Raw genomic sequence first — 13,079 nt, 5'->3', positions numbered from 1 at the left:
TTATTTCATTTTGTGAAGCTGTATGAGAAAGATACTGAGTGAAGTCCTGTGTGGTTTTTGTCATTGGCTTCACAGCAACAAGTCCATTTGTGTGTTTCTCACAAAGAGCCTAATGTGTTACAGATTCAGAAGCATGTTATTGACACTTAGTGCTGTTAAGTGAGAGTGTAGATCTTTATTTTGCCCTCTTCTAGATGTCCAGGTTTAGGAATCTTACTTTTCACATCTGAATCAGATATCTCAGCAACTACATATTGTTGCTAACCCTAGTGTGAGTGAACGTTGTGGGGATGCTGTGCAGGATAGGGCGCTGGGACATGGGTTTACAGACTGGATAACCCTAAGAAAGCAGCTGGTGATCATATTCTCTGTAGATCCTTCACCAGTGTGTTGGTCAGTAGAACTAACAGGGATGGGTAAACGCAGTGGTTTTCCTGAGCAGCAGTAAATTGTTCTTTTCTTTGTGCAAGGAGTGAAAGAGGGTAACTCTAACTGAATTGTAGTTCCTTCTGTGCTTTCACTTCCCTGACTTGATTCAGTATCTGTACTTCTTGTAGTATGAGTGAAAAAGCTGGTGTAAAACATTAAAATAGCTTTCTAAAAATGGGCAGAAAACAAGAAACCGATGCTTAACAAGGTTCTTCCAGTTCCTGCTGTATTTCTGACATCTTGACTCTGCCCATTAGCTTTTGCTGGGAGGAAGAAGCATAATTTGTTAAAATGTTCTCCTGTAATGAGGTTTAAGATTCAGCATTTATCGAGGAGGTTTGTATAAGAGGATTCGTAGATTGCTTTTCATGTGTTATGAGAGTTTAAATGTATCTGTCCATACTTGATGAATGCATTCTCTAGTGGTATTTTTATATTGCTTGGAGCAGAATCGGGTTAATACCATGGAATTGTATTCTCAGCTTCCCCCAGATAATTTCAGAAATATGGTTAATACTGTCTTTTTAATATATGAGACTCTGATGAGTAATACCTGGATGAAAGACAGTGATTTGAGCTAGAAGATGCTGTGGGACCCCATTTTGTGGGATTTGGACCATCTCTGTGCTGACATGATCTGTAAGACAAGGAGTAGAACAACAGTATATCTAGGAATTTTGGTTTATGTGGAAGATTCATAAAGGAGCCAGGAGAAGTATTTCAGGATTCTAATGGGACTTGTAGCAGTGTCCATTCCGTTGTTTTGCCTTTAAAAGCAAAACATTCTGAGCTGACTTCAGTAGTAATGCTTTGCTCCAGATAAAAATAAATAAATAATAAAAAATAGTGGAGAGGGTATTGTGAGATAAGAGATGGCCATTGATAGTTTGTTTCTTGGAAGAATAGAATAAGTTCATTGGAAAGGTCTGAAACAGAGCTGTGGTAAGAGGTTGGCCATTAAGCAATACTTGTTTATTAGTTAGTATGTCGCTTCTGAAGGGCAGATTCCTGGAATCCATTAAGCAGGCGTACTAGTGCTCTGGTGGGAAGGATTTATCAGCAACCAAGCGTAGGAAACCTGATGTCAAAACATTACCTATTATACACTTCATTACCTCAGGCGTTTCCTAGTTACTCATAAGTTGTTGCATATCTAGTGTAGGAAAAAGGTATTTCATTGCTGCATTTCATAAACAAGATTTAGCATTGTTTCATCTGATTGCCTTAGCTAGGAAAGGCTGTCTCAACAAAACTGTATTTTGTAACTGTTTAATAAGTATTTTGAAAAAGTTATGAGGGCAGTCAGACTAAAATTAGGGGGGGAGTTGCCTAGTTTACTTCCAGTATCATTAAGTAACAATTTACTAGGGGAGATCTTTCTTTTATAAAGTATTCATGCATCACTTTTTATATTAGTCCCTTCCCCAAGGATGTCAGCTCGACTCAAGATTTGCTATATTTTAAGAATAAACACTGATAGAGTTGGGCAGATTCTTGGCAGTGCTAATCAGTACATGTTTTTTGGAATCAGCTGTTGACCTGGCCCTCTGGAATCAGGATGTCAGCTCACAGAAAGAGGGTCTTGGTCATTTCCCCTTCCTATGAAGTAGAATGGAAAAGACTTTAAACAGGAAAAAAGGAGTTAAGTAATACCTTCTAACATACTTTCTTCAGCAAATCTCAAAACACTTTACGGAGGAGATGGGTATGGCTTTTGCAGACAGGAATGTTGCATCACAAAGTAACTTGAGACCAAGCCAACGACACAGATCTGGGAATAAAACTCAGGTACCCGGAGGGCCAAGCGCTCTGTCCACTGGACAGCATTTCCCTGGTAACTGATTTTTTTCAGTATGCCAGGTTTACACACGTGTACTTAACACCATGTAGGTGCAGTATAGTCATTTTGTTGATTTTGTCCTGACCTGAAGTATGTTGTTTGCACCAAGTATGTTGTTTGGAGGTTACTTTGAAATGAAGTGCAATGATAGAATGTTTTCCATGCTATGATGTTACCTACATTGTGTCCATTTATCTAAAAGATAACTTAAAATCTAGGAGGGTTTTACCAATGGAATTTAATTCTTTTTTAAGTTATGAATTTAGCCTTGGGCACGGCAGAAAATCATTTATCTTGAAGGTTGGATTTTATGTAGTCTTTGAAACCTGGTTGTGTGTGGAAACTTCTTTAACTACAAGGGCTGCTCCAAAAGCAATGCCTCCCACCTTATTATGTTGCCCAAGACATCAGAGCTGGATGCTGGTGGTATGGCAGTAGAGATTGAACCTTTCTGCCAATATTCCATTACATTTTGTTGCCATGTGACAGATGGCAGCAGAGGGACAGTCTGACAAAATGGCATCTGATGTGAAAGAGCATATTGAAGCAAAGGTGTGGAACTGCATTCCTCCATGCTGTAAAAATGGCACCCTCTGACATTCATTGATGCTTCCTGAATGTTTGTTGAGACCAAACAATGAACGTTAACACGGTGAGGTGGTGGGTGGTATGTTTCAACTGTGGTGACAGTGACGTGAAAGACAAGCCATGTTTTAGATGGCCATGCACGGCTGTCACAACACAAAATGAAGAGCATCTCAATCTGCTCATCCACACAAATCAGTAGATTATTATGACCAGGGAACTGTTTATGAATATTGCTTTCAATACGTTGGAACCAATGCTGGCAATGTTGGAATATCGCAGAGTTTGTGCCAAGTGGGTCCCATGAATGCTCATACAGGAACAGAAGGAACACTGTATGCAGGTTTGTCAGGACCTATTGGACCAATACATGGCTGAAGGTGACAGTTTCCTGGATCGCATCATTACTGGTGAAGAGATGTGGTATCACCACTATGAGCTGTAGTCAAAATGGCAGTGCATGGAGTTATGACGTGTGAATTCCTCATTGAAGAAAAAGTTCAAAGCTCAAACCTAAGTGGGTAAAGTGATGTGCACTGTCTTTTGGGATAGGAAGAGGGTGATCAGTCTAGATTTCTTGGAACCTGGATCAGCTCTGACTGCTGCATTATGGTGTTGACTAAGCTGAAGGCTTGACATCCAGAGTCAGGTCAGAGAAGAAGACAACCTTTCTCTTGCAACATGGTAATGCCAGATTGAAGACCATGGAGCATTTTGCCAATCATGGCTGGACTGTCCTACCACACCCATCCTATAGCCTGGATTTGACATCTTCTGATTTCTATCCATTTGGGCTGTTGAAAGGTGGACCACGTAGGTAATGCTTTCCTGGCAACAGTCATAGCAGCTGTAAAACAGTAGGACACTTCTACAGGTGCAGATTTTTCTGAGCAACATACAGTGTTTTTTAGCTGAGAATTCACTCTATCAGATACTGTTATTGTGCTCTTTTTATCTGTTTCAGTTACCATGGAAGTAAATTGGAGGCATTACTTCCAGAGCAATCCACGTTAAAAATCATATTTAGAGTTTTGAATAAGAGGAGCCAAGGAACATCCAATAAAACAAATCTTATATTGCATAGCTGATAGTCATTAAAATCTTAACGTTATTCAGTTCTTTGAAAAGCATTCTTGCAAGTTGTCTACTAAATCATAAATCTGTTATTTTCCCATGCACTGTCAGCTCATTTTGCCATGCAAACCCTCCTGACTTAAAGATTTTTGGCATTCATTTAATGATGACAGAGTTGCAGTTTGCTTTTGCTTCCTTGATTAAAATCCTTGTTGAGTAAAATACGTGTGTAAATCTGTCCTCTCCATTTAGTGCCCTGGGAGTTGTAATTTAGTTGGGGTGATTTTTGTTTTTCCCAGTTTTGAGGTTCAAGCTTTCCCTATAGTCCCAATCATTTCTTGGGGTAACGCATATCAAGAAAGCCAACACAGGTTTCAGGCCTGTCAGTCTGACCTTAGTGCCAGGGAAGGTTATGGAGCAGTGTACCTTCAGTGCCATCATACAGCACCTACGAGACAGCCAGGTGATCAGGCCCAGTCAGAATAGATTTATGAAATGCAGATCCTGCCTGACTAACCTGATTGCTTTCTGTGATAAGTTGACATGCTTAGAGAAGGAAAGACAGTGGAAGTTGTTTACTTGAACTTTAGCAAGGCTTTTGATACAGTTTCCCACAGGTTTTTTTTTCTGGAGAAACTGGCTGCTGGTACTACCACCCGTCACTGATCTCCATCTGGACACTGAGCCTTTGAGCACTAGGTTTAGTGTATGAGCTCACAACCAGTTCCTCGTCCATTGAACAGTCCACCCATCAAATCCATATCTTTCCAATTTATAAATTTCCCCCCATCCCACCCTCAGCATTTATTTCAAACTGGAGGACCTGTGTAAACTGTTAGTTAAATTTTCTTTCGAATGGGATTTCCTTCTAGCACAGCTTGTATAAGCTGAGTAATTAATGGCACCAAGCAAGTGATATGAGATTAATTTTTGTCTATCTAGCAACATTCTTCATATTGACATAAAGCTATGAATGTAAATTGTTAATGAGGTGAAAAATTTAAGTGCATCAAGTAGGGTGGAAGAAAAGCATCTGGATTTCTTAAAAACTGGTTTTGTAGTCAAATTGAGTTTCTGATATTTCTAATCCCTCAACCTCCTTAAATAGAAATGCTGAGAAGGGAGAAAGTTGCAACTGACCTCATCATTACCTTCTTTAAGTCTTTATTAGGTGTAACTGATCATGTTAACTCTCAGATCAGCATGAACTTGTGGGGAAAGGAGAAATATCTTAGTTCAGATACAATTTCATTTGTGATTTTATGGTAATTCAACAGCTGACATGTGCAAGTCAGCAGTCAGTGCCACTTGGTTGTGTACTGTGCTGCACTTTTGAAAATTATGGCCAAATTACATTTTTTTGATACATTCTTGAATGCATTAAATCTGGATACTGATGTTGTATGTAAACCTGATGCTAAGTTGTATGTAGTTCTTGATGCAGTTTACCCTAAAACTTATCATAGAAGGAATTCAGTTATAGAAAGAATTTGTTTGACAATTTATCACAGATCTGTCATCATTCTTCCCTCATTTGAACCCATTCAGAACTACTTTTCATATTTAAGAGTAGAGAATTTAATCTATATACTATGAAATTCAAGTGTGTTTCATGTATGCCTATGAGAAGTTAAATATATACATAGATATTACATATTTATATGTATATATGAAAACAGATATGTGTCTGTATGTGCATATACACATATAGTTTCACCACTGTTTGCATGGCTGAAGAAGTAACAATAACTTTCTGAAACATCTATTGCAGTTTTCTTCAGAATCTAGTATTAATAGACTTAAAACACCATATAAACATTATGTTTGGAAAAGACCTCTAAGATCATCTATTCCAGCTATCAACCCGTCACCATTGTGTCCCTCTGTGCCACATCTACACGTTTCTGGAACATCTAATTTTGACAAGAGATGTACTGAGAAATAAAATAGGAAGCAATTGCTCCAGAAAGCAATTGCTCTAGTAAGTAAGAGGAAAATTAATTGTCCAAAAGAAGGGTCGAAGGACCTCCTCTGTGGGAGCAGTCTGAGAGAGCTGGGGCTCTTCAGCCTGGAGAAGGGAAGGCTCTGGGGAACCTTATCGCCTTCCAGTACCTGAAGGGGGCCTAGGGAAAGCTGGGGGGGGACTTTTTGTAAGTGACAGGATGAGAGGAGATGGTTTGAAACCATTTACCAAAGGGTAGATTTAGACTAGATGTTAGGAATAAATTGTTTACTGTGATTTAGATGCACTGGAACAGATTGCCCAAAGAGGTTGTGGATACCCCCTCCCTGGAGGTGTTCAAGGCCAGGCTGGATGGGGCTGTGAGCAACCTGGTCTAGAGGAGATGTCTCTGCTTATAGCATGGGCGTTGGAACTAGATCACCTTACACGTCTCTTCCAACCCAAACCATTCGATGATTCACAATCTGGGCAACCTCTGTTCTGCAAGGTTTCTATGGTTTTGGATTTGACATAAGGCACACAACCACATTGCCACTGATTAAACAACAGCAACTCCAAGCTCTCTAGACCAGCTCTGCTTCAGTTATCATTTATCAGAGCTTGCTTTGGAGTTGAGGTTTACCAGCACTTGAAAACAAGCTGCCCTTGACACCAAACTGCAGGCCATAAGTTGAGGTCCCAAACTAACACAGCAGACAGAGATTCTTTCCTGAAGAAGCATATGAGAATAATGAATTAATCTGTTAATAAAATACAGATTAGAAAAGTTAGCAATAATTTGTCTGTTAAATATTGGCATTTTGCTAATCAAACATGTTGTGCCACAAACTTCCTTCCACATAATAAATTTTAATTCGCAAGGCCATGGCAGCAATCCTAATGAAGATTAATTACTGCAGTCCCTTCCACAAAGCCCAGTGCAGCTTCTTTATTATTTGCTGTAAGAATGCTACAGTACAGAGAAATGGTAATGAAAATATATTGCACAGTGTTATTCCCTTTACTGGCCATCCCAGTGATGTAAATCAAAACCACTCAAACTAGATTTGTAAAAAAACAATTGCAGGAAACAGGAAGATTAATCTATTTGTAATGAAATACCAGTGTAATTGTACTAAAAGCAAAAGATGGGCTGAGTCTGCCTTGGAGCTGAAGTACTACAGTCTGAAATAAGAAAAAATATTCAAACCAAAATCAGGCCAGCAAGACAATACGCTTAACTATTTTTTATTACTGCATGGAAAGCATACAGAATATGATGGGGAAAAGCACCCAAAGCAAATCATCAATGTCTTGCTTCTGCTCTGTGGTTGTGGTCGCCTTTACTTCCCAAAGGTTCTAGTAGACAGGTGGCAGTGGATTCAGATCGGTTGGCTGAGTCTGTACCAACCCCTGTCTTGCCCATTTCTGACATGGGCATCGCATTGCTGCTTGTAACGCAGCAGAATAATACGGCCCCAGACCACTGGAGTTTCCACCCAGTGAATCAAGGCAGAGCAATTTGAGTTTATACAACAGTTTGAAAACTGAAATTATTCAGGGATTTATTCTCAAAAACATCGAATATCACTGCTCAGGGTTGAAATTGCTCCAGCTGGAGGTGACCACGGTATCAGTCAAACCATTTTGATCTGTTATATGTCCATCTGTCAGTGTCTTAACACTCTGAAATGTGCTGCTGCCTTTGGAGATGCAACCTGATTTCTGATCTGATTTTATCCAACGTCCATTTTTTTCTATATTTACATTCTCGTGGATAAACTGAACAAACAATGGTTTAAAACACACTAAGAAGCAAATTTTCAGATCTTGCACATTATTCACAGCTTTTTCTTAAGCTCTTTTCCATTTTGCATCATTCATTCAAAACAATGACCAGCACAGTCTGCTAAGTCTCCCAACAATGGCTTTGCTTTCTCTCCTTGGTTGCAGCTAGAAAAAGCTGCTGCCTGCAATAGAGAACTTTGCCTTTTCATAAATTCTGTTTTCAAGCCGTCCTCTCATCTTAGAATCATGGAATGGTTTGGGTTGGAAGGCACCTGTAAGATAACCTAGTTCCAACCCCCTACTATAGGCAGGGACACCTCTCTCTAGACCAGGTTGCTCACAGCCCCATCCAGCCTGGCCTTGAACACCTCTATGGAGGGGACATTCACAACCTCTCTGGACAGCCTGTTCCAGTGACTCACCACCCTCACAGTAAAGAATCTCTTCCTAATATCTAGTGTAAATCTACCCTCTTCTAGTTTCAAACCATTTCCCCTTGTCCTGTCATTACCTGCCCTTCTAAAAAGTGCCTCCCCGGCTTTCCTGTAAGCCCCCTTCAGTTACTGGAAGGCTGCTATAAGGTCCCTCCGGAGCCTTCTTCTCCAGGCTGAACAGCCCTAGCTCTTTCAGCCTGTCCTCACAGGGGAGGTGCTCCAGCCCTCTGACCATCTTTGTGGCCCTCCTCTGGACCCGCTCCAAAATCTCCATGCCATTTCTGTGTTGGGGGCCCCAGAACTAGATGCAGTACTCCAGGTGGGTTCTCATGAAAGCAGAGTAGAGGGGCAGAGTCATCGCCCTCGCCTTGCTGGTCACACTTCTCTTCATGCAACCCATGATACAGTTGGCCTTCTGGGCTTCAAACGCACATTACTGGCTCATGTTAAATCTTTCATCAGCCAAAACTCCCAAATCCTTCTCCTTAGGGCTGCTCTCAAGCCGTTCTCCACCCAACCTGTATCTGCGCTTTGGCTTGCCCCATCCCAGGTGCAGGACCTTGCATTTGGCCTTTTTGATCTTCATGAGATTGGCATGGGCCCACCTCTCAAGCCTGTCCAGGTCTCTCTGGATAGCATCCCTTTCCTCTAACATGTCAGCTGCTTCATTCAGCTTGGTGTCATCTGCAAACTTGCTGAAGGTACGCTCAATCCCACTGTCCATGTTGCATAAATAGATGTTAAATAGCACTGGTCCCAGCACCGATCCCTGAGGAACACTGTTTGTCATCGGTCTCTACTTGGACATTGAGCCACTGACCACAACTCTCTGTGTGAGCATCCAGCCAATTCTTTATCCAGCGAATGGTCCATCCACCTAATCTGATGTCCAGATGCAAGTTGAATACCAGGAATGAAAAGATATTTTTTCCCCCTGGTTTGTCCTCAAAACACACTTGGCCAATTATTTGTTAGTAGTTAAATTAAGAGAATTCCCTGGTGTATTGTTGTCAGGGTCTGAGTTACAAGTAGATAGATCCCCGTTGTCCAGATGCCATTCATCTACGCTGGTATTCATTTCAGGGGCTGGATTCATAATGTGTGCTTTTAGTGCTTGTGTAATAACAGTTACCTGTCAACAACAGTACCTTCCTTTGTTGTTACAGCTGTGCAAATGGCGACCACAGAAATTACTGTGTGTGTTGACAAATCAGCTCTTGGTACCTCTTCGCTCTGTAAACACAGCCCAGTAAATCTTTCCATTGGGAGCTTCTGCCCATGTGGGCAGCTCAGGCTGCTGCAGCAATGAAAAGCTAAATTGCACCAGATGGTGGAAAGAAGGAATTGTAATCCAGCTGTACGTGCCACTTTTTAAGTGTTGTAAATAGGAGACAAAGAGACACACTGATTTTGGTCTGGATCTGAATTGTGGATTTGCTTTCTAAGTACATTTTTATGTTAGAAAATAACTCCCTTCAGAATGACTTTATTTTATTTTGGCTGTTGCAGTGGACGCCAGCTGGTAGTGCATCACTGTGGGGGTATTTGAGGAGTAAGGGGTCATTTACGGCTGTGGAAAGTGAACAGTGATAAAAGATCAGCTTTGCAGGGTGGGCTGGTGGCCCTGAAGGGACTGAAGGGAGACCACAAAGGAATTCATGGGACAAGTGCATGAATTTGACAAGTGCACAAGTGCCTGTATAGGTGCCTTGGCAAACCTACACTTCTTACATATGCACCTGAGAATTACAGCTATTACACCTCATCCAAAGGGCTTTCTGTCTGAAGAGACAGGGAGAAGCACTGAATGGATATGGGCTGCAGGTTGGTGCCATGATGGCAGACATCTCTCCCGGTCATTTCCCAGCATCCTTTTTCAATTTGCAACTTTCACCCTTTTTCAAAGCTCTGTCTGAGTGCCTCACCAGAGCAGCTCCCAGCCCGTCTCCACACCGTCCAGCTCACAGCTGGCACAGCCCTGTCCTTCATCTCACATCTCCGAATTGTGAACTTCTTAGTAGAACATCAACTGCGGTGTTGCTCTCTGCTGCTTCTTCTAAGTGTCCTTTATCAAATTTTGTTTCGCTTCTACCTTCTGTGCATCATGACAACACAACCCTACAGCTCTGTTCATCACTCAGTGGCTTCTCTGCCATTTTCCTCTGTTACACATTCCTCCTTATTCACTTCTTGAGTTTACAGCCTGGTAGGGGTTAAATTGGTGTGAAAATACTCCTGCTGCTGATGTGTAGATACGTATTTAGGATGCACTATTAATCCAGCACCGTGACCCCTCAATAATAACAAGAAACAGCTTGATTCAGCACAATCTTCTTCAAGGCTTACAGTGAAATTCCTCGTCACTGCGCTTATGTTTGTGGAAAAAGTCAGAAACCTCACAGTTGCTTTTGAATGTGTTTTGTATTTAAATTTGATACCTTGCAAACATCTGAACTCCAAAGTGAAATGCTTTTTGGTGTTTAAAGTCTGCTTCATAACTTGTGAGATTTCTGTGTTGCTTTAATTGCTGAGATGTTTTGAACTGGCATCCTAGATGAAGCATTAGTCAATTAGGAATGCAAAGCAGGCTTCAGAGTCGATTCAAATGCTGGAAATAATTGGCTCTTTTGCAAACAAGCTAGCATTGCTTTTGCTTAATGGGGCTTCAGCATTACTGCTTTTAAAGCAGACCCCCATAATCTGTTCTGATCACAGAGGACATAATCCCAACCCCACAGTGGCCACTTGGAAGCAGCGTTTGAGGGTCTTTTTGTATGCTCTCCAGGTAGGTTTTGTACTTACGGAGCGTCCTGAGCACTGCAGAGTGAGAAAGCTGCCCTTGTGCCAGAAAAGGAGTAAAATAAACATGGGTAGTGAGCACTGAAAAGCCACCCCTGTGCAAATGACAGCTCAAATATGACAAGTTGTGAAATCCTTTGAAATGTCCCAGTTTCAGAAGTATTCAAACGCGTTGTCCTCAGCTATTGCATTACACTGGCTCTTCTGGTTTGGAAGGGGAAGAGCCATGTGAGTGCAGGCTGGATCATTTGTTTTAACGGTGAGAATGTAAGGTATTTCTCACAGATTTTCCCTCCTGTCTCTGTTGTGATGAGCGAGCAGGAGCTGGCACCTCCTGGGCTGCAGGTGGGACAGAGAGAGGGAGCAGCCTGCTGCGTGGCCACCAGGTGCTCCCCCTCTGCTGTGATGATGTGGGGCAGCCAGGGTGCGTAGCAGCTGCACTCGAGGCCCAGGTCCATCCAGAGTGCAGCATGCAAGGAGCTGAACCTACCGCAGGGAACCTGAGTAAGCGGGGCCTTGGACCTGATCATCTCCAGAAGTTCCTTTCCAACCTCTGCAATTCTGTCATTCAGTGAAGGCTGCGTGCTTGGGCTTTCCTGTTGCTGCTGACATTTGGCCATGTGACAGAAGTGGCAGTTGTAAAACATACACAGCTGTTTGGTCCAGATTGAAGGCTGCAAATGCCAATTCATTCCCATCTGAGCAAAAGCAGCAGAAGGAACAGGAATTCACCAGGGAAAGGAACTGGGTTTGGGTATGCCTCTTCCTCATGTGGCAAAGAGGTGGTTAATAGCTTCCAAGGACTTATTCTGGAAAAAATGGGAAAGAGGGGCTTGAATGAGATGGACCCAAATCAAAACTGCATTAAGGGCAGGATTTGCCAATGAAATGACAATTCTCATATTTTTATTGTGGTTGCAGATTTATTATAGGCGATCCTGAACGCATGTCAGGGTCCACTGACACATCACTAAATCAGTTTTGTCAAGTTGTCTGTCACTGTATAAGGCTCTAAATATTGGATAAGGCTGATGGTGATATCTTGATATACTGTAATCAATTAAGACAGCAGAGCATTCAGCACCACCTCGGTCGGAGAGCAATTCTAATTTAGGCATGCAGAGTTCATCAGCTACTGTTGCTTTACTCTTCTGGATTGTAATTTTGTTTGCTCTTATCTTGACATAAATTTGCCTTGTTTAAAATGAATTGTTTGATTACATGATGATATTGATTACCACGGTGGTTAAAAAAGAGTAATTGATTTTTTTTTTTCTGTAGAGAACTTGAGGAGAAGAGTGGAAGAAAGAGAAGAAGCCACGGTGGCAGCATAGCAGCAGGAGAAATGCCACAGAAAAGAAAGAAGGCAAAATTCAGCCAAGAGGAGGATCCCTTTTTGCCATTGGATACTGGGCTCTCCCTGGCAGAGGATGAAGAACTTGTACTACATCTGCTCAAGAGTCACAGCTAATTATTTTCCTGCACATTTTCTTTTTTGGGACATATTCACAGTTTTGTTGGTAGTCTACACAATGTGAATATGGCATCTGGGCAAATGGATAGCAGTGGCTGAAGCTACCTGTGGTCCACGTGCAATGGTCTTGCCTCACAGTACCTTGTAGATGATAGACAAGGTCTAGTTTGGTTTATAAGACTTTCTAAACCAGCTTTCCAACCTAAATCCCCAGATGTCATCTTCCCATAACATATTTGTAATTTTAAATCTCCAGATTTTGAAGCAGTTTTCTTTTCCTTTTTTAATTAATCCTGCTTTAAATAAAAACAGGGGGCTCCGTTCTTGACTGTGTCAGATTTGCTATTTTGGAAGATACATATATACTAAAATTTCTAAAGAAATACAGTTGGCAGCTCAAATCATACTACTTAAAAATAATGTTTTGTCTTATGTGTATCATGCACATGTATTTAAAATATTTTATTAAAATTCCTGAAGCTTTGGTATGCACTCCCAGTGTGTCTTTTGGTTTTGTTACAAAAGCACTCATCTATCTGTCAGTTATCATTTCTCTTATGATTCTGTCACTTGCGTTGGGCAATTCAGAAAACCACTTATAGAAGCTGAATTCTTGGGTTTGAGTTTCATCTGAGGGAGGACACTGTGCTACCCCAAAAAGCAGAGTGTAGTGCTGCCTGATGGAGTCAGTTACACAGTGCAGGTTATGTGGCA

The 13,079-nt window shown here is 41.5% G+C and overlaps 1 protein-coding gene across 1 annotated transcript in view; it reads left to right on the top strand.

Moving 5' to 3' along the window:
* DDX10 (DEAD-box helicase 10) overlaps positions 1 to 12,857 on the top strand; it is a 165,183-nt gene extending 152,326 nt beyond the window's left edge. The window contains exon 18 of the mRNA NM_001079725.2: positions 12,173 to 12,857. Within this exon, the coding sequence (NP_001073193.2) occupies positions 12,173 to 12,362 (190 nt within the window). The 3' untranslated portion in view covers positions 12,363 to 12,857. The remainder of the gene's footprint in view (positions 1 to 12,172) is intronic.
* The last annotated feature ends 222 nt before the right edge of the window (positions 12,858 to 13,079 follow it).

The sequence above is a fragment of the Gallus gallus genome, chromosome 1 (assembly GCF_016699485.2).
Source record: "Gallus gallus isolate bGalGal1 chromosome 1, bGalGal1.mat.broiler.GRCg7b, whole genome shotgun sequence".
Taxonomy (NCBI): Eukaryota; Metazoa; Chordata; class Aves; order Galliformes; family Phasianidae; genus Gallus; species Gallus gallus.
Note: the sequence above shows the minus strand (reverse complement) of the source record. Positions and strands in the feature narration are given on the sequence as shown.